Raw genomic sequence first — 21080 nt, 5'->3', positions numbered from 1 at the left:
ATGTACGTAGTTTGAACGTGCATGAAAAACTGCTACCAACTAAACGTCAACTGAGAGATACATAACTGAGACTTCAGAGACTACAGCTCATGTTCGGGACGGAGACTTCATTCTTCGACAAACTGAGAGGCATCTTGTAAACACGTTGTTCAGAATCCGGTGCCAGCACTGTGTCCATGGCTGCATTGGTCACAGTGAACTGGATGGATGTATTATCAACGTTTTCTGAAAAGACACCAGGTGCATGGCGGTAACAACTGAGATGTGTGTTCAGGAAACGTCACAAGTTTGGAGGAAATCCACAATGATTTGAATAATTCAGGATGGCTTCTTCTTGGCTTTTCTCAAGTCTTTTGCTTCTAACTGTAAGCTGTGATTCAGGAAATTTGCATTTCTAATGCAACCTGCTAATCAGTGTCATTATATTCCAGAGTTGTATTTCATTTTATAAAATCTGCGCTGAAAAAAAAAAAAAAAAAATGTTGAAATGAGTTCAGGCGTCACTTGACATGTAGTTGGTAGACAGCTTGCCCAGTGTGTGAGGAACGATGGAGCCTTGAGCTAAGAATACTTCTGTAAATGGGCATTTTGCTGCTTGAGTGTGCGGTGTCCTGCTATGTTATTTTCATAAACAAACATTCCCGTGTGCTTTCTCCTGCTGTGTCTGCATTTTCTGCTCACGCTGGTCTTCTCCAACAAATAAATAAAAAGCATTATAGACGCTGCATGTAACCTGTGCATGAACTCCATTCCCCCATCAATCCACCTTCTATACCTGCATTGTCAAAGTCAGGGCTGCAGGGGGCTGGAGCATGTCCAAGCTGACGTTGAGTGAAAAGCAGGACAAACCTTGTGCTGCTGGCAAGTCCATCAAAGGGCAAATATAGAGAGGTGCATGCTCACACACTTCCATAATCACTAGAGCAAGTATTTCTCTGGATAGTGTGAGGAACCTGGAGCGTCCGTGCAGTGATAACATGCAAACTCTGCACTGAGAGTCGGGAGTGACATGCAAATAGATGTAAAAGAAGGAAAAGCCTAACCACTGGAAGACCATGCTGCGCCAAACTAACCGGGGACCAACAGCAGGCGTGTGCAGACAACTTTTATAAAATCAACATCTTTCCGTGCGAGCGCGCACGTGTGCACGGCACGCAGGTCTACCTGCGTCAGGAGCAGCCTGAGGGTCAGCGCAGCTTCCCGGCTCAGCTCCTTCACCCCCCTCCGCTCTGCAGCCTCCACCACCTGGAGCAGGTCAGGCTCCTCCAGCGCTGCTGTGCCACCGTCCTGCAGCAGCTGCACACAACACAAAAGCAGGCAGACACACACACACACACGCACACACGCACGCACGCACGCACGCACGCACGCACGCACGCACGCACGCACGCACGCACACACGCACACACGCACACACACACAAAGTGAAGGCCCAGTCTGTGGTGTGTGTTAAGATGTATGCAAAGAACAAAAACATCTGTTCTCCTGACACTGTAGAACACTGCTGTGAATGTTCTTTAAACCTGTAATCATGTTTATTTCATCCAATGTTCAGTAAAAAGAATAAACTTTACTAGGTAATGATAAAAACTGCTTTGATTTTTGTTAAAGTTTTCTTCAGTTTTATTAAACCTGGAAGGATGGCTGTTCGGTATCTTGGTGAACTTGCAAAAAGTCCTCCTGTGGATTTAAGAATCTCCTGTCTGATCACATAATCCCAAACCTGCTTCCTCGAAGCTCTGTGGAAGCTGCAGGAGATCTATTCTGTCTTGTCACAGCTGACAGCTCTCTCCCAGCTATTTGGGCACATTGTTACATCCTGGAGAAGAGTCTGGGCCCGATCGATATGTTCCTGTTGGCGCTGCACCATGGATAAAAATCTAAACCAGTACTGCACAGTACTGACTGAGACAAATCGGTAGTTTTCTTAACAGATTAAAACGAGTTTAACTGAAATCAGAAATGTATACAATCAAAAGTGTCAGAAAAAAAAAAAAAAAACTTAAAGTATGTCTGATTTTGAAAATGATGATCGTGAAGATCCGCTGCAACTAGTTTCTACCCTGTGCTCACTGAATAAGAAATGAAAAGTGTTTGGTGCTGTCACTCACAGCAGAAAACATGATGACAACATGTCTTCAGCTCTGACATGTTGTTTTATGTCACCCTGCATAACTGAGACCAGACTCACTGTCATTACTCATGTGATCTGAATACATTTATAATTCTGTTACCTTCATTAACTTTTAATCTGCCTAATATCAAATATTTATTACCACTCAGCACCATGCTCAAGGAACTATTCGTGTGTGTGTGTGCATGCACGCGCTTGTGATGGGGTTGTAAACTTTTCCCCTTGTATTTGAGAGGTGAATTCTGCCTTTCAGGGATCAAAAAGATGGATTCATGATTAAGATGTGGTTTTGGGTTTTAAAGTTTGAATCAGGTTAAGAGCGGGTTCAGTATCAGGCACTTGGTGATCAGTGGTCAGAGGAAGAATTACGTCGAACGACAAATTAAAAACAAGTTCTCCAACCAATCTTGAATGACTCAAAATGATAGAATCCATTGTATTCCACATGATTTCTGAGGCTAATCTACTGTTTTGTGGTTGAAGTTACAATTAGATTTCTGAAAGGCTCAATATAAGAGTTAGCCATATCTGTGTGTGTGTGTGTGACATCTCACCAGCGTGATGAGTCTGAGATTGGCAGGGTGCAGCAGGCTGCTCTCTCCAGAGCTGAGCAGGCAGTCGAGGAAGAAGAAATCACTCCATGTTTGACACACCACAAACTTGGCTGACGCGAACAAACACAAACACAAACCCCATGAGCGGAAAAATGACAAATCATGACATCTAATTTAGAGCCAGTCAGTTTCGTCTCTTCTCACTTCCATTTCGCTGTACTCTCCCTGGTGCAATTACCGAAACTAAATAATGCCTAAAAATAAGCACAACGTCAAGACAAACAGCACAACGCCACAAAAAAAAAATGGAACATTGATTAAAAAAGATAACGATGCACTTTTAGAGAGACTTCGGTTCGTGGATTTAGACAAAATTTCACCAAGGACTCCTTGTGAAATATATAACTCTGAGCTTAACAAAGGCTTTCAATTTTTCAAAAAGCATTTTTATATACTCAATGCGATCTCATCTCAAAATTAGACAAAGCAATAAAACCACTGAACTGTAAGTAAAACTTGTCAAAAACATAAAGTTCAATAAAACCACAAAGACAGATAAAAACATTTTTTGCCAGTTTGTAATTAGAAAACTTTTTTTGGTAGTATAGTATAATGATAGATATTGAAAAATGGGAATACATTGTAATTTCAAATCTGTGCATTTTTTGGCTCTTTTTTTAAACACAAAGCTTATTTCAACACACTGGAGGAGACACTGCACAAAGCAATTTATAAGTTTAAAGTCTTAATGCACATTAAACATAAAGAAATCAAGATGCTCAACGAAGGAAAAACATGAGTCTGGCAGATTAGAGGTGATCTAATGAGTGTTTTAACAGCCACATGAAGAAAATTCCTACAGTAATCTGCACTCACGCTGTCTTCCCTCACCCCCTCAAGTGTCTTGATTTGTAAATATTTCCTCTCTCTGTCTTTGTGCCTACACAAATTATCTACAGTTGCTCTCAGTCTGCCTGCCTCTCCGCTCGGTACCTGTGGTGGGACTCTTCCTCTGCAGAAAGCCCAGCAGGGAGCCCAGACAGTTGACTGAAGCTCTCAACAGCAACTCGTGCTTCTGCGGATAAAGAGACACAGTGGGCTGAAAACATGAGAGACGACTCGGAAAACGATCTCCCGGCGTTTAGATCGACGCGTTGCTGGAAAGTCGTGGGGACCGCAGCACTGTGCCACGTGCCTGTGAGCTCTCGCTTTTGCAGACACTGGAACAAACACGGCAACAGATGCACGAGGAACAGGAAGACGGTGTGGACACCAGCGCGGACGAAGACGCATCAGAAACAAAAGGGAGAGCGAGGGAACACCGGAGAGAGCGCGACACAGCGGCGCTTTAATAATGCATGCTTCCCCCACAGTGGTGGGCTTGCTGTGTAGTGTCCAAAAATACAGAAGTAGGCCAGGCGGACGCGCAAAGACGACTGTGGAGAGTTACATCCTAATCCATAGGCGGGGAGGAGAGGAAGGCGAGGCGGTGGAGTGGGCAGAGGCTGGAGCGAAGGGCAGGCGGGAGTGGAGCGCTGAAAAGGAGGTTCAAATGAGCAGAGGAGGAGGATAAAGAGGAGAGAGTGGAGGGCAGACCTCAGGAGAGTGGAAGGAGGAGAGGGAACCTTTCACCTCTAACCGACTCTTCTTCGGCTCGTTTTCTAACTGTGTGAAAAAAAGAGTAACACACTCACACACACAGCCATCATTCTCGCATCACATTACCAAAATCTTCTCTGCCAGTGCGTCTTATTGTGCGCCTCTGGCGGGGTTTATGAGAGACACCCTGCAGAATTTGTGCGGAAATTCTACTTTAACATGAACATTTTAGCTCAACGTTTTTAAATCCCGTCTTCTTTAATTTGGACTTGTTCGCTCGTAGCTCTTCTTGGTCGACAAAAATTTGACCAGGCAAGCATTTATGCTGCCTGATATTGAAGGCTGAATGTATAGGAGGTGGAGAAGAGAGCTGTGAAAGTGCAGCGTTTCCTGCTGTGGTTCAGCCAGAGCATCAAGAGGAAAGAGAGCAAAACAGAGGAGAGAAGGATGGGAAGGAGGAAACTGCTCCGTTTCTTATATCAGCTGCTTAACAGCAGACTACAGAGCAGTGAAGCATTGAACTGAAACTCAGCTCAGCACTACAGTCTCACAGAGAGGAAATATCACTGGTGTGGAACCAGGAGCTGGCGCGATGCGGTGTATGCAGCATCAAATGGAAAAGAAAAGCAGGCATGAAATGCAATTATCCCATAGTATGACGCAGTTTATCCAGAAAATACACAGCAGAGATGCAGAAATAGAATCATTATTAAAATCTCTGACAAAACAGCCGCTTTTTTGGTCCGCAGGTCGAGTTTTTTCGATGTATTCACACAGCACAAGGAGTGCTGCACCTCTGAAGAATAAACCTGATGACGGTGGGTCTCCAGTTTGTTGCTTTTGTCATAAATAGCCAGAGCCAGCGCTCCAGCTATTGGAATAACAACTGGGAGACAGCTGCGATTGCTCCGGATGTATGCGCCGTTTCATTATGCTAACTGCCAAATCAATTGGAATCTCATTTTCTGCACAACCTTGTTTGTGAAAGGCAGGTTCAATGTCACGCTGCGCAGGCTTTAAAGATTACCTTTGTGTTTCCTGCGCTGTAAGAGAAAGAAGCGGGGTGACGGTATAGCAGCATTTAAAGCTTCATCAATATGACTGCATGGATCTCATTGCTCACAGCAATTTTAGGTGCATAATCACCGATAATGCCGTTATGATCTTCTAGTCTTTAATTAATGAGATGAATATGGAGGAATATGGAGTATAGCGTAAAAGCGCAGCAGGATCTTCAAAGACACTCCAGTCTGAATAAATGCCTTTGGCAAGCTAATTTTCCAACTTGTGAAATACACTGTGCTGGTTACTGGAGCACTGCAGCCAGGATTTCACTGGACCTGGTTCTGTTAATTCATGCCCTCCATAAACATGAATTATATCAAATGTGAGGTGCAGCAGTACTCCCCGGAGCGGGCTCATTCATGTCCAGACGTAAAATCTATACTCTGTTAAAGACAGCTCAGCAGCAACAACTGAGCTCGTTGTACCAATATTTAGGATTTGACAATTTAATTATTACCTTAATGGCTAAAGTATTCCATTAAAGTGTCTCTTGTAGAGTGTTTTCGACCTACATCTGCTTCTTTCAGTCTTCATGAATACACACTGCGCCTGCCGGCATCCTTCCTGAAGTTTTATTTCAAAATATATCGTATCTGTCATGAGCTGCTCCACTGAATCATGTTAAGAGAGAGACTGAGTTTCGCAGCTGTGAAATCTTAAGTTACACAGTTCTAATGTTCTGAGAAGGTCTGCAATTATGAGAGGTGACAAATACACTCTGGCTGAGCTGCTTCGTTACACGACATCCATAAAGAAGCTAATCGGCATGAGTATCAGAGGATATAATGACTCTGTCAAGGACTTTGACACCAGCTACACCCACTACACCAGTTTATCACACTAAACCATCTACTTGCAAGTGGATATGAACAACTTGAGCCCCTCATTGGAAATCCCATCAAATAATGGAAAGAAAATGAAACTGAAGTCAATTACAGTCATCAATTGTGACTATTACCAAATACGCCTGCTTCTGGAGTGATGACTTTTGACCAGGTAGTTGCGAGGAAACATCTCTCCACAACTAAATCCTCTCATCCGGTCAACACTGTGCATCATGTTTCACTTTCGTTCGAATAAAAAGCAGCATATAATAAAAATATCTGAGCCGGCGCATTTTGATGGACGGCTGCGATCACGTGACAGCACAGTTACCGCTGCTTCAGATCCTGTTTCGGCCTGTTTGAACACAAACCTGCAGTCAGGAGGGAAAAAATAGAAAGAAAAAAAAAAAATGGAAAGACTGCCTCGTCCACTTGACCTCGTGAGGAGAGTTCCAAGAGAAACGGAGACACGGACACTGCAGCAGGTCGTAACCACGGTGACTTACATCAAGCCACATCCACTGCATGCACTTTCGATCAGCAGCACGCCAACATTGACTTAAAGCGTCGGTCGATCGACCAATATAATACAATAATACGCTCTAATTAAGGATCCATTATTTAAGCTGCGCAATCAGTAGAACGTGCCCAGATGATTGTTAAGCGTTGATTTTCTACTCAGTAAATAAAGACTATATCCTGATGAGGGAAATTAAAGCTGTCACTTTGTGCACTAACCCTGGATTTGCAACATAGCAGAAACAAACATGATCAAAAAGTCATTCTAGAGAAAAAATGTCTCTGGGGTCACGGCTCAAAAAGAGTTGTGAACCGCCGCGTTATCTCATGAATTAATTAATCGCAACACAGACTTTAACACACATTTTAAAATAGCTTATTTACTCTGCATACCAACAGACACACACCAAAGTGTCCTCAGTCTATTTCTCGCACTGATCTCTTGCCTGGAAGCTTTGCCGAAAGCCACCGTCACTCTCTGCTCCTCCCATAGCGCAGCATGCTCGCTGCCATCCAAAGCATTTTGAGATGCGGCACTTTAAAGTCCGTAAGACGGCTTGTTCACGACAACATCCAGCACTCACAGCTGGCCTGTCATCCTCCTGCTTTGATAAGTAACCAGTCGTCATCCAGTGTGCACAACTGACATAACCTGGAATGACACCGGCAGCTGAATATCACACCATGACTGGAATAACCACCCGGCTTTTTCTTAAATTTAGGCCAATGTGTAAAAGTGGAATCTGAACAGGACTGGATATAAATTGCAAAAAAGCTCCAGCATACTTTCATTAGCTTTCTAATTTATATGAGTGAATCTCAGTCTGCAAGAGCAGCTGTGAATGTTTGAAGTTTTAGTTTAAATTTCTAGGAATCTGATCTGCCCTCAATAAGAGTCCTCCAACTGTGACTGTGTGAACACACACACACACATTGACAAAACAGTAACAGTGCACAGAGATGCACGGTGCGCCAACCTGCAGGAGAAGCTCGTGGAGCACAGTTGAGAGGTGTTGAGCTCCTCTGGAGCCGAGCGGATACAAAGCACCGTCTTCCACTCCGAGAGGCCTGGGCCCAACCAAATCGGGACCGGTGCTGAGCTGGACCACAGCCGACGCCATGTCGGCATCAAGCAGAGCCTGCAGCAGCCTCAGGTAGCTCACTGGCAGGAGAAAATGAGACAGAGAGAGAGAGAGAGAGAGAGAGAGAGAAAGAGGAGTGAGCTGGTAAATGGCAGTAAAAAGCAAAGGGGAATTAGGAAAATGCGTCAACACACAGGAGAGTCGGGAAAGGAGGAGAAAGCAAACAAACGTGGAGCGCAGGGCCACTGGAGAAACAAGCCTACAACTGAGCATAAGGGAGTGAGTGAGTGAGTGAGTGAGTGAGTGAGCGTACCGAGTGGGAAGTGAAAACTTCGAAATAGAGTGAGATTGAATAATCAGGTAGCAGAGGGAGCGGGAGCGTAGAGGCGGACTAAGAGTCGAGAGGAATTGAAGGCAATTTTTGGAAGCGATTTGTGTCGGAAAAAGGAGGGCGAGAAAAGAAGGATGTGAATCCCGAGCAAGGAGAGGGTGCCGGGCGGGGCTGGAGAAAGGTCGGAGACATTCAGTGTTATGTGGATTTATGAAATGCGTTACAAGATGATGCGAAATCGATACGCCACATTCCGAAGCTTCCTGAGACTGTCCGAAATTATATAAAAAAATAAATAAATAAATAAACACGTTCCATTTTTTGTTGCAGACATGAACAGAGATCAACCTGCAACATGCGGTAAGAGTCGGAAATGTCTGCGTGTCATTTCGAAATCATACGACACGGTACGCAGTCGCAGAAAAAGAAAAATGTGTAATCCCAGACGATCTTGTTTGATTCCGTACTGAGTACGTACTTCATTCTACATTGTTGACTCAGTTCATACTATCTTGCCCCACTGTGCACTGCCGTCCACCGCGGCGGCGATCCGAGGACTTCAGTACGTCAGTGTGAAAGGGGAATCAGATTACAGCTCTCTCTGTAAGACTCAATTAGTACCATCGGGAAAAGAGGAAGGGCACAGGGCAGAGGAGGGGCGGGTGGGGAAAATCAGGCTCGAATGGGAGGCAAAACATTGCGAGACGGAAAAGAGCGAAGGCCGACGGACTGAGGAGAAACTGATAGAGAGACAGAGCGGAAAGCAGGGAGAGCGAGCCGATACATCAATGCGACCCTGACAGGCCACTTATCCAGCTGACAGACAGAGACACAGGAGCAGCAGGGATGATCTGTCTCAAAGAGCTGCAGTGGGATGTGGACCACTTACTATAATGAAAGTGTGTGAAATGCATGCCTGGGGTTTGGCTACCTCCACTGAGGATAAAACATTGACAAAACAGTCACTTTACATGCGCGGGAGCGTGTGTAAACCAAACAGGGGTGAACCCCATTAGTACCCTCAGGACTATACAGTACACGGACAGCGGCTGCAATAATCAGGGATGTCTGGCACGATTCAAACATCAGCCGGCTGAAACGCACTGGGAGAATTTGGCTTGACACAACCTTTAATGCCTTCTTAATTGCTTAATTCTGTGCTTAATCAATTGGCGCATGATTACAGAAATGATTAAGTATTGACAAAACTGATCTGATCAAATCAAAAAGGGGGGGAAAAAAAAGAAAAGAGCAATTCCAGAATATACAAGAATCCACAGAATTACTTTTGTAATCTCTGCTTACACGACAAACATGGACCACACACACACACACCGAATGAATTGTTTACTGCTGTGTGCAAATCTCTTCAAATAATCCCATAATAAGATTCTCTATTTGTTACCCAGCAAGAGACTGTTGTACTGTCTTTTCTGAATGAGGAGCTGCTGCACGGCCGTGTCCAGGCTCCAGCTGATGCTCTTGCAGACCTTAAAGGATAGAGAAACAGTAAGGGAGAGAGGGAAAATCAGATATATAACAAGATTAAAAATAATATTTTTGCAAGCAAGAATGTATTATCCCTGCAGAGCGAGCGGAGAGCAAAGGAGAAAGTGCAGTATTTCATACCCCGGTCTTACTGTGATATGTATCAAGCAAATCCTTGTGCTGCTCTGTATTCTGCACCCATTTCTGAATAATTCCACATTACTGCACGTTTGTGCCTTGCCCTTGACAGTAGACCTCGAGTTAAAAATAAAAAAAAAAGGAACAAGAGCTGAGCAGGGTGGCGTTTACCTGAGTGGAGCGCACGTGCTGCAAGGCAATGAGGGAGGACAGGAGTAGGTGGCAGCAACACAACAGGGCCAGAGGAGGACCACCTGATGGAGAGAGTGATGGAGAGGAGGAGGAGGAGGAAGAGGAGGAGGATGTGGAGGTGGAGGAGATGACTCCCTGCAGCTGGTTCATCAAGCCGGTGTTGGAGAGCAGCATGGGGACAGCTGGGAAGGAGACGGCAGTGTGTCATCACACTTTAATTGGATCTGTACTCATATGTCACCGCGCTGTGCGTTGTGTTTGAAGAGCAGCTGGTCTGAATGACTGCTGGACGCGGCGCCGCGGGGCGGACAATGCAAACAAAGACGCGCTGCTACGTCTTCTCGGCAGCTGTGATTGCATTTTGACACCACTAACTCACACCCCTGTTAGAGCTGTGTTACGCTGACACGCTTTACTGCTTTGGATGAGAGGACAGGTTATAGACCAGGAACGCCTCTCTGTATGCCCGCAGTGAGCTTCACAGGCACGACAAACCATAAATTTGATGGCAATTTGTCCCTCCAAAATGATCATAAAGTTGATTTAACACCTCTGATACAATACCAGCAAACATTTAATGAGGGCAGGATTTATTACAGAAATGTCGAGATGACCTCCGTGTACTTAATGAATAGTTTCTATGGCAACAATGTTAGCATTTGAGCAGGGAGGATTCTGTTGATTTGTTTATTTGTAAATATTAGTAACTGTGTAAGCTTAAATGTGCAGTCTGGTAAATGTGCCCCCGAGCTCAGGAGATATGCATGTGGTGGGCGGCTTCTGAGAGCAATGGAAAATCAACATAAGCATTCGCGGCGGACATACGTGCCAAGTCTTTCGAGTCACAGAATTTCATGTTTCATCATATTTGAAGTTGGGGAAGAAAAGCAACCACCAGCCAAGATACATATATATATTCAGAGAAATAAAAATATCCCGTCGGTCCCAGTCACTGCCAAACACCCATGGAGACAATTTATCTGCAGCATTGCTCAGCAGACTCAGTGCTGCTAACATACAATCCATCCACCCATATTTATCCCGTTTTATCCAGTTGAGGGTCGTTAAGAGTCTGGAGTCAGTCTCAGCTGGAGGGAAGGCAGAGTAAACCCGAGACAAATCACCAGTCCAGACAGTCACACACACTCACATTCACAACGATGAGCAATTTAAAGACACCGATTTAGCCCTGTGATGGACTGGTGACATGTCCAAACTGCACCTCAAATAGAGCGCTGCCAATGGATGGGGGATCAGTGAGGGGACCACAGGTTCAAATAATCATCCAAATTCAAAATAGTTGTTTTCAGGACAATTTGGAACTTTGCAATTGGTGCATAATTAATTTTTTGTCCTTTTTTTTTTTAAGTGGCTCTATAAGTTGCTTATTGCTCCAAATCCCTGCATCTTTTCTGCAGGGCAATGCATCCTAATATAGCTGTCCAATGTGCTGCATGGGCACTTATTTGTGCACTGTGGGGGTCTGGCAGAGGGAGTGCTGCACCACTTGCTTATTTATTTCATATCTGCTCTGATAGTGGCATTTTTCACTGCTTGGTGTTGATTTCTTTTTAATTAATTTTGATGAGCTATTAAAAACCCTGTCCAATACTCAGCAATATCTCTTATCTACGGCCACTGTGGTCCACTATAGCCGTGGCACATTAGATAGTTTTCAAGTGAGATGCAGTCGTACTCTCATCTTCACTCTCATCTCTCATGTATGCATATACTTTTGTGTGTGTGTGTGTGTGTGTGTGTGTGTGTACCTGTTATTATTCATCGTGATCTGCCATCGACACAAAGTGAACTACATGAACTTCTAACATCAATATTAACTTTAATAATAAAGTTAGAGGGGAAGATCGATGGGCTTTCTAAAATTAAAAACTAATAACATGTATTACAGAAAAAAGAATATACGTTCAAGTCATCTGAAATTGTATTCTGAGGATGTATGCAGCACCGCAAGCCTGACGAAACTATAATGAGTAGAGTCACAATATAAACCAATTTCTGCTTCGACAGAGGAATTTCTTTACTATTCTTGTACACCACAAAGTCAGCAGAAACGCTGTGTGGCCTGGGGCTCAAACTACTTTGCAAACTTGCCACCAGTTATGCAGAAGAAGAGAGTGAGCAGGTAGGTTGCAGCAGAACTATCAATATAATACAAGGAATATATTGTATACAATAATTAGGGTTCTGTTAATCACATTAATTGTGAATAATTAATGCAGGGCTGTCAAAAGATTGGCATACGGACATAGTTTTTTTTCACCCCTGTGCGGTACAGGTGAATTATGAGGATCAAATTTTTAATCAGAAACTTGAAAATGTTACAAATATCCTGCTGTGGCTGTCTTATGTTTTAGACTTTTCTGTTTTTCATAAGCAAGGAAGAATTTTCGCACCAGAGTTACATACCACTTGCTTGCTGTTATTTCAAGTTGTTAAGTGCATCTCGTGACCTGAAAACGATTAATCGTTTTCAGGTCACGAGACGCACTTAACAACTCTGATCTCTGCCGAGTTTCTCATTTCAATGGTCTCTTGTTTAGGAAAGTTCTTTAAACTGTAATATTCATCTATCCATCTTCTACAGCGCCTCATCTAATTCGGGCTTTCAGGGTGTTGGAGCCAATTCCAGCTGACAATGAGGGAAGGCAGGCTGAACTCTGAGCACGTCGCCAGTCCATCACGGGCCGAGCGCAGACACACAATCACACTCTCACCACAAGCCACTTTAGACTCAGCACTTAATTTAAAACACTTTTTTTCTTTTTTTTTTTTTTTTTTTTAAAGATGTGGGAAGAAAATGGAAAAATCTGGAGGAAAACAAGCAAAACTCATGAAAGAAAATCCTTCAAATGCGATCGAATCCAGGATCACGACACAAACGAGTGGCCCCGGATTGAATTATGATGAATGGAATGAATGTCCTCAGTAAGAAGGCAGCGTATGACTTCAGATCAATCTGTCACTGTCAATACTTTCACAAACTAATCCATGTTGCTACAAAGCGACATCACAGTTATTTATTCTCTGCTTCGGCTCATTGATTTTAATTTGGCTTTGGGTTTGAGGGATTCAGCTGTGAAATTATTTTAAAAACAGAGATATAATGTAAGCTTATAAGCAATAGCGTGGTCGAGTTCCTCTTCTTCTGAGACGTGGTTCTTCTCACTAAGAAATAACTTTTCCTCAAAGCTGTTTTAAATGCTTTTTTTTGGAAAAGGCATTGTCTGTCTAGAGATATGTTGAAACGCACTATTCTGTTAAGCCATTATGAAGGGCCTATGCTCATTTAGTGCTACAGTACATAAATAAAATGAAGTTAAGCTTCAATTGAAGCCGTCCACAATAAAAGGGTTTAACTGTTTATGTGAAGCTTTAACAGCAAGAGATGTGGATTTATTGGTTCTTCTAGTGTGACTTTTGTCTGGGTACTCTGGTTTCATCCCACGTTTGTTAGGTCTATTTTCTCTGTGTGATCCCGGCAGTAGACTGGCGACCGGGCCAGGAGCTTCAGGGCCTCAGATGGAGGACGGACGGGGAAAACGTCTTTATTCTGCATGCAGGAAAACAAACAGGCTGCGCAGCACGCCCATCTGAAAGTTCATGCACGTGTATCTCAGGCTGTGCACCAAAAATACTTTGCTTTAGCAACGTGACAGCATAACCCTGACTGCTTGGCAGGCTTTTGTGTGAGTACATGAAAAGAAGCTCTGAGATAGGACAATGGAACAAAAAAAAAAAAAGGTGTCTGAGACGATGTCCAGGTCTGAACCTCGGTGCAGCACGGATCAAGGTCAGACTCTCACTGCTGTTAAACAAGGCAAGAGCGTGAGCGAGAGAAATACCAGGATATGTAAGAGAGAGGTAGAGGATAAAGCAATGCAGGGAAATAGAAAAGACAAGAGGCAGAGAGAACGTATGTCCAACCTCTGTCAGTGCAGCGTTCAGGGGACAGACTCAGGCAGCAGTACAGGTAGCTGAAGGCAGGCAGGAGGCTTTCTGTGTTGGTCGGCTTCAACCTCCCTGTGATGATATTCACTGACACACACACACACACACACACACACACACACACACACACAAACGCACAAAATACAAGGATATGTTACTTTACATCCTTTCAGAAGACATCACAATAACTCACACAGTGTGAGTATTGACTCACACTGTGTGAGTAGTTACTTCTACTAATACTGAAGGATATCGACCGTTAAACAACACCAAAACTGCTGCGCTGGTCTGAACACAAGAGAGTGCTGGACAATGTAAAAAAACACTTTAATTGTAGCTTCTGAAAACCTTTTGGATGAAGCAAGGACGATGAGCGAAAGTGAAGAAATTTCAAATAAACCTTCCGGTTTCAACAGTTATGTATGTTTTTGGAACATTTCACTGAAATTTGTACAAGAATGTAACATAGAACCTGGCTTTAAGTTGAAATTATAGTAACTTGTATAATTAATTGCAAAACATTTTGCAAAAACACAAGAGTTTTTCAAAACTTTCATTTGACTCCACAACAAAGAAGAACTTTAGTTCAAATGCAACTTTTATGATGCCATTCTGACCCACTCTGGATGACATTGGATTGAACTAAAATGAACTGAGCACCCCTGGTCTTGACCCTATATATAACTGTGTATATCAAGGAAACTTCGAGTTCAACTTCAGCATTCATACATCTCATTTGATTCCAGGTCTCTATTCGAGAAAATACTTTTTTTTTTTTTTTTTTAAACACAAAATATAATCTGATCTGTAAAATCTTTTTTCTAAATATTATTCTTGTTAAAGAGTGTGGAGTTTTTGTAATCAGGACTGTCTTATATTCACACCAATACAGTCCAAATGGCCTTGCTCTGGACAGGTTCTCATATTGAGCCATTCTTCCAATATATCACATGCTGAGCTCTGCAACACACAGATTCATTCAAACCAGACTTTGAAGCGATAAAAGGCAGCATGATGAGCTTTGCTGTTTAATGCCTGCTTCAACCCGGTCGATATAAACAGAGTGAAAGTGATCTTTAAAAATGTCAAACACGATGGGCTTTAAAACAAAGCCAACAGCACAGGAGGAGGCGACACTAATGCAGCAAAGGAGATGAAAACTAAGCGATTAGTCACAGAAGGACAAAGGCTGCACACATCTTAACAAAAATCATAGTAAATTCCAAACTGATCATAAAAGGTTTAGGGTTTAATTTCCCAGATACGCAAAGTGAGGTAAAGTCTGCAGCTGCACTTCCTCAGAGGAAGTTTGTGACTGATGTTGATCTTAAATCAAAGATAAGTCTCCACTTAAGGAAGACATACTGGCATATGTGGAGGATAAACGGAGCATCACAACAAAACAAAATGGGGCCTTAAGGACATATATACTGCTTTCAAAGCAAAAGTTGGGATCTATAAATTTGTGCTCCTCTATAAAAACCGGAAAGGATGGGGACAGGTTTAGTACACACATGGTGATACGGTGAGCCGAAGCAAACATTTTAATGTGTCAGATACATAATAATCCGTCACACACATTTACTTCACTCAAGCAGGTTTTACTTATAGGGTCCCATCATGATTAAGACTGTGTTATTTGTCCCCGTCGGAGTGACCGATAGCTAATCAATAAGTACTGTTGTATTATGAAAATATAAATCAACCCACATCCTAATTAAATTTGTCTAGGACTAGCAGACATTAGTGCTTTTCACCTGTACTGTATTAAGTTTTTCATTAACTGAAAAGAAAACTCCATTATATTGCTCAATCATCAATTAAAAACCTTGAAAACTGCAAGATTTTAGTTACTTTGGTTACCAGCAATGACAACTCTGATGCTCATGTGTGTCATCGCTCACGCCAACATGCTCTTTTGTTTCCTTTTTTCAATCTGATCCTTTTTCCTTTCATTCCAGACACCTTTCTGTTAGATAAAGGACATTAAGCAGCGGTGTTGCTATTTGCTGCATCATCCTTTGCATGCCTGCAGATGGGATTCTGTCAGTTAACCATTAGCATGTGAATTTCGTTCGGCCTGGTTTGGGTGTGGAGCCGATCTTTGTGCCCACATTTCCAGATGGAATGCATTTTATAAAAGAAGCTTTTCCTTCAAGAGTGTGTGTGTGCATGTTATGGAGCAAAGCGGTAGTTCTGACAGGCACGGAGTCAAGCTGCTGGCCGAGCTCCCACGCATCAGGGGCGGCCTTACCACCTCACGTCAGGTGATCAGTTCCCCTCCCAGGCAGATCAGCTGATCTATTGGGTGTGTATTTAAACCGCCCCAGTCTACCTGAGTGTCTGGCCGTCATCTGCACGCTGCTCGTACCCACCTCCTCCCCAGCTCCTCCTTGTGTTCCGACGGCTCGTATCTATCTCCTCTTTCTGTCCCTGCACCCAACCGGAATAGCAGAAAACCGGCACCTCTGAGCCTGGTTCTGCAAAGGTTTCTTCCTGTAGAGGGAGTTTTTCCTTTCCACAGTCGCTTATGCTTGCTCATGTGGATCTGTTGGGTTGCGCTGTAAAGGTGTCTAGAATCAACCATGTTGAAATTGGCAACTCATATAAGCTGACTTGAATTGGATGCTTGCTCTGTTCCGGGGGTTCTTGCTGCTGCTCTCCCTCCCTCGTGCCCCTCCAAGTCGGCACTTGGAAGGCAGGGGGGAGTGCTCTCCCTGCCTCAAGGCTTTCCCCACAGGCGTGGGGAAGGGGAGGGAGGTCCCAGAACAGAGCCACACCGCCAAGTTCAATTTGCTGCTTAAAGCTTTGTAATTCCTTAGTCATCTTTTACTAACGCAACATTATTGTCATGTTATCTAACGATGGGTTGTATTTATGTTGTGCATATTGTTGTTCCAATGTTCATGCTTTCTGGATGGTAATAAAATTTTGACAAAGTGATCCTGGCAGAACTCTGCTTATGACATGCACAAAAAAAACCACTTTCAATACATTGAAATTCAGCACCCACTTGTAGGTCAAAATGAAAACTGCACCTTTTCAACGTTTTCTAAATGGACGTCGATTTCAGAACGCTGAAAGTGCAGATACGAAACTTTTCTGAAATGAAAATGCAAAAACGAAGCGCTTTCATTTGAAAAGCTGTAAACAGGGTCTATGTTAGAAAAGAAGAAATGAAGACAGGTGGTTTCTGATGCATATTTTTGATGTTCGACGGAAGACCCAAAAGAGCTGTGTATGTTTGCGAGGCCGGTCTGTGTCAGCCCTGCCTCCACTTGAGAGTGTCAGACGATGTAAGTGCGACAGTTAAAGGCTGCGAGAAAGAGAGCAGTGCTTTTGTTGGGTTTGTCAGCGGCACTTTTCGGCCTCACCGTGGTAAAGCAGCTTGAAGTGCACTCCTTCCATATTACTGTACAGTGAGGATGATTGCAGGTCACTGGCCTGTGTGACACAAAGCAGCTTCAGCAGCAGAGGCAGCGAGATTGCACCTGCAAAAAAAAAAAGAGAGAGAAAGACACGCAACTGTAAAAAAAAAAAGAACTATAATTAAAAAAAAAGGCAAAGATGAGGCAGTGAGGTTGGTACGAACGTGACTGAAAGAAATTTACATTCACAAAGTCTGAAAAGAACATGATTCAAACTGACAGTTCTCACAGATAAAGTATTTCTTTCAGAAAAAAAGAATATCTTTGATTGACATTTGGACAAAAGTGCAATTTGTGAAAAAGTACGTGCTGCGGCGTGCCGTAATCATCAAGAGCAAAAACGAAGAAGGAAGAGAAGGCACCTCGTGCGGAATTGTGGAACATTACTACGCCGGCTTTCAATCACAGCATTCTGAGCCTGGAGAGTTCAGGAGGAGGGAAAGAAGGGGGAGAACGGAGCTGAGGAAGCCGGAGAGAGACGAGAGGTTGAAGGAGAGAAAAGGGCAGGAGTACTCTAACGGGAAAGAGAGAGCATGAAGATCAAGCAAAAAAAAACACATCTACATACTCCTCCCAGTGCATAACATTAAAATATCTCCCCTCAGGGATACTGCCACATCGAAACTAATATCAAGTATATATTAATGCAAATTACAGGAGGATGAACTGGAAGACGTGCAGGGATAACAGACTGTAATCCCCTCAGGTTGTAGGATGAAGAAGAGGAAGAAGAGGAAGAAACAGGCAGCGGCGAACCACAGCAACAGTTCCTCAATCCCCAACAGGCACGCTAGTGTTGTGCCCTTCAGCTGGACTCATTAACCTGGTCAAGCACACACACACACACACACACACACACACACACACACCAAGGCCATCTGGCAGACAGATCTACAAAAAGCCCATTAAAAGCACCCAAACATACATACATGTGTAGAAGCCAACTCACCATACATCCACAGAAACATATGCACACAAAAAAGGTGGTTTTTCAAGCATGCTCGTTTTAAAACAAGTCAGAATTTCTTAACCTTTATTAGATCTACCCATTCTGCAATAAACTTATTCATAATTACCTCCCAAAAATGTAAATTTGAAGTTTGTATCGATGATTTTCAGCTTACTGAAATTTAGGGATGTCCCAATCCGATCACGTGATTTCCTCCCGATTTGGACTCGGTTGGATAAATATCTTTATTTTTTTCTTTAATTTCCTTTTTAACCCATTGAAGCCGGGACGCATTTACGGTAGTGGCGTTGTTGCGCAATTCTATCATTAAACCCGAAAGCGCTGTTGCATAGTTCTACCATTGACGTTGGTCTTTTTTCTTCTTCTTTGCGCTAATCTGCTGTTTCTTGGGCAATGAAATGCATCAGACTCGCGCATATGCATAACTGATCCTGTTTCCGGGTCCAGATCGTGTTGCTGCACTGCCTCGTAACTTTGTATTGAACGTTTCTGGCCACTGCTGCACACTGAAGCGGTAATGCGTGCCCGGCTTTAATGGGTTAAATGAGATGTATTTAGGTTTTCCGTGCTACAGAAAGATGTAATTACAGAGAGACAGCAATATGTGCAACATATTGCTGTGTTGTTTTGAATTGACGGTAAGAAAATAAAAAAGGAGACCTTTTCATAAGTTTTTTAATTGTTTTTTTTTTTTTTTTTTTTTTAATCGATAATGTACATATTTTACTTTATTAGAAAAGAATCGGATCGGGACTCGGAATCGGCAGATACTCAAAATGATAGGACTCAGACTCGGAAGCAAAAAAACCTGATCGGGACATCCCTACTGAAATTATCCCGGAGATGAGTATTGATGACAATTACAACAAATTACACAGCCAAGCTGTAGTTTAGCTATTGTGGGTTAATGATATAAACTATCCTAACTTTTGTCACAAAATTCTCACGAAACACTATAAAAACATCCCTTTAGCAAACTTTAGAGTGGTATGATCCGATATTAGTCACAGACAGTAAACTGGAAGCATAACTGCCAATTTTTACTGATCAAAAAAAAAACAAGAGATAAGATGTATACGAGTACTTCAAAACTTTTTTGGGGAAAAAGGTGAAAACAACTGTAGCAATGATCTGATTCGAACTACAGTGATTATAGTAAGAAGTGGACGTCGGGAATAGAATGAATGTGCCATGGATGACACACACCGGGTAACTTCACAGTATCGTCAACATCAAGCAAAGAGTTAAAAAAATACCTCGGTGTCACGGCAGCTTTTAGAAAACTAATACTGCTGTCAGAGGAGACTAAATCAATAAACTGAGCCGAGCCATTTAGATAAACAAGTACCTCACTTCCTGAAGTCGGGACTGTCGGAGGATGTTGGAAGAATTGGAGGATTAATGGTTCTTTCCCTCCAACATTAATCAGCGCCGACAGTGTTCGGGGAGACGCTTCGCAATTTCAATCCAATCTAAAAGTTAGCAAGTTTTCAGGAGAGACTCCGCGGCATCAAAATTCCCAATTTGCCTGGAGAGGCCAGCAAAAGAAAAGGTAGGAAACACATCTTATGCTGAATGGGGTTCCAAAAGGTTTCTGCCAGTTAAATTTAAGACTTTTAAGACCTTTTAAAGACTAATTAGAGCAGAACTTTATGCCTATTTCACAGCCTATTGCCTAGCCACATAGACAAGAATGAGTAACTCCTGGACTGTAGGAAAATGTATTTCTATACATACTATACACAGAACTGTGAGTATGTATAGTGTATGGATCTGCTGCTTCACTAACACGACTTCATTTTAGATGTACATACTGTGAAGTTTCTAAAGTGCTCACAAAAACACAGATCCCCCTACACAATAGGAACGATGTCAAAAGCATACGATGAACAACACTATTAAAAAAAACACAAAATGTCAAATTTTAATTTCTGAGCTCTGCTCTCTTTGCCATAATCTCCTTTTCAATCAAATTAAGCTATGTAAGCTGTTTTGTCAGCAGCGCACGAAAATGTGCTCGCTATATCTCAATCAGGGAACATGCCCTTACACGGGTCAGCGATTCCACTGTTGTCGGAAATGTGCTTAGCTTCAGTATTTAAAGTCCACAAAACCTCTGCTTTTAAGGTTGCGTCAGGAGTTTGTTGTCTTGGTTTTACTTGGGCCATGGGTTTCAATGATTTCTCATGCGACTCCAGCACCTTGATTCCCACTGTTCTGAGTTGAACTGATTTCCTCCCAAAGTTGAGCTCTCACTGTCAGCCATTTCTGTTCTCTGACCATTTCTCACCAGGGGCTGCAAACCGAGCGATAACTGGGTCATAATTTCAAAACAAACTCCTGGTGAACCTGAGGAGACTATTGACATTTCCCAGACACATTTTAAACACATTACATCAAACAAGTTTAAGGCAACATAATTTAAGACCAACGATGTCAAATTTAAGACCGTTTTAAGACTTTTAAAGATCCCCTGGGATCCCTATAGAAAATAACCATGAACAATTTTCAAACAGAGCATTGCTGCATACTTCCGAATATGCAAAGCTGTCTCACGGTTACTGTCATCTCCATTGAGTTTAAATTTCTTATTTTCACAAGTTTTGCCCAGTTCAGAGTGGTCTTTAATGAACGTTTATGTTTCTCTGGAGCATTTTGTAATGTGATATTTAAAAAGAGACAGAGGGAGAGAAAAAAAAAGTAATATCATTAAACTGCTTTTTCACTGCCTCCTAATGTGACCATAACCAGGCTTTAAATGAGACAGGCAGACAGTAAATAGTGCCG

General features: G+C 42.8%; 1 protein-coding gene across 1 annotated transcript in view; it reads right to left on the bottom strand.

Annotated features, from left to right (window-relative positions):
• The window catches only part of mei1 (meiotic double-stranded break formation protein 1), a 68632-nt gene that overhangs the window by 6067 nt on the left and 41485 nt on the right, over window positions 1-21080 (bottom strand). The window contains exons 23-30 of the mRNA XM_030089257.1: window positions 17270-17386; window positions 13872-13982; window positions 9906-10108; window positions 9514-9598; window positions 7673-7857; window positions 3682-3763; window positions 2689-2798; window positions 1165-1296 (exon numbers count right to left, since the gene is read on the bottom strand). Coding sequence (XP_029945117.1) covers window positions 1165-1296; window positions 2689-2798; window positions 3682-3763; window positions 7673-7857; window positions 9514-9598; window positions 9906-10108; window positions 13872-13982; window positions 17270-17386 — 1025 coding nt within the window. The remainder of the gene's footprint in view (window positions 1-1164; window positions 1297-2688; window positions 2799-3681; window positions 3764-7672; window positions 7858-9513; window positions 9599-9905; window positions 10109-13871; window positions 13983-17269; window positions 17387-21080) is intronic.

The sequence above is a fragment of the Salarias fasciatus genome, chromosome 4 (assembly GCF_902148845.1).
Source record: "Salarias fasciatus chromosome 4, fSalaFa1.1, whole genome shotgun sequence".
Taxonomy (NCBI): domain Eukaryota; kingdom Metazoa; phylum Chordata; class Actinopteri; order Blenniiformes; family Blenniidae; genus Salarias; species Salarias fasciatus.
Note: the sequence above shows the minus strand (reverse complement) of the source record. Positions and strands in the feature narration are given on the sequence as shown.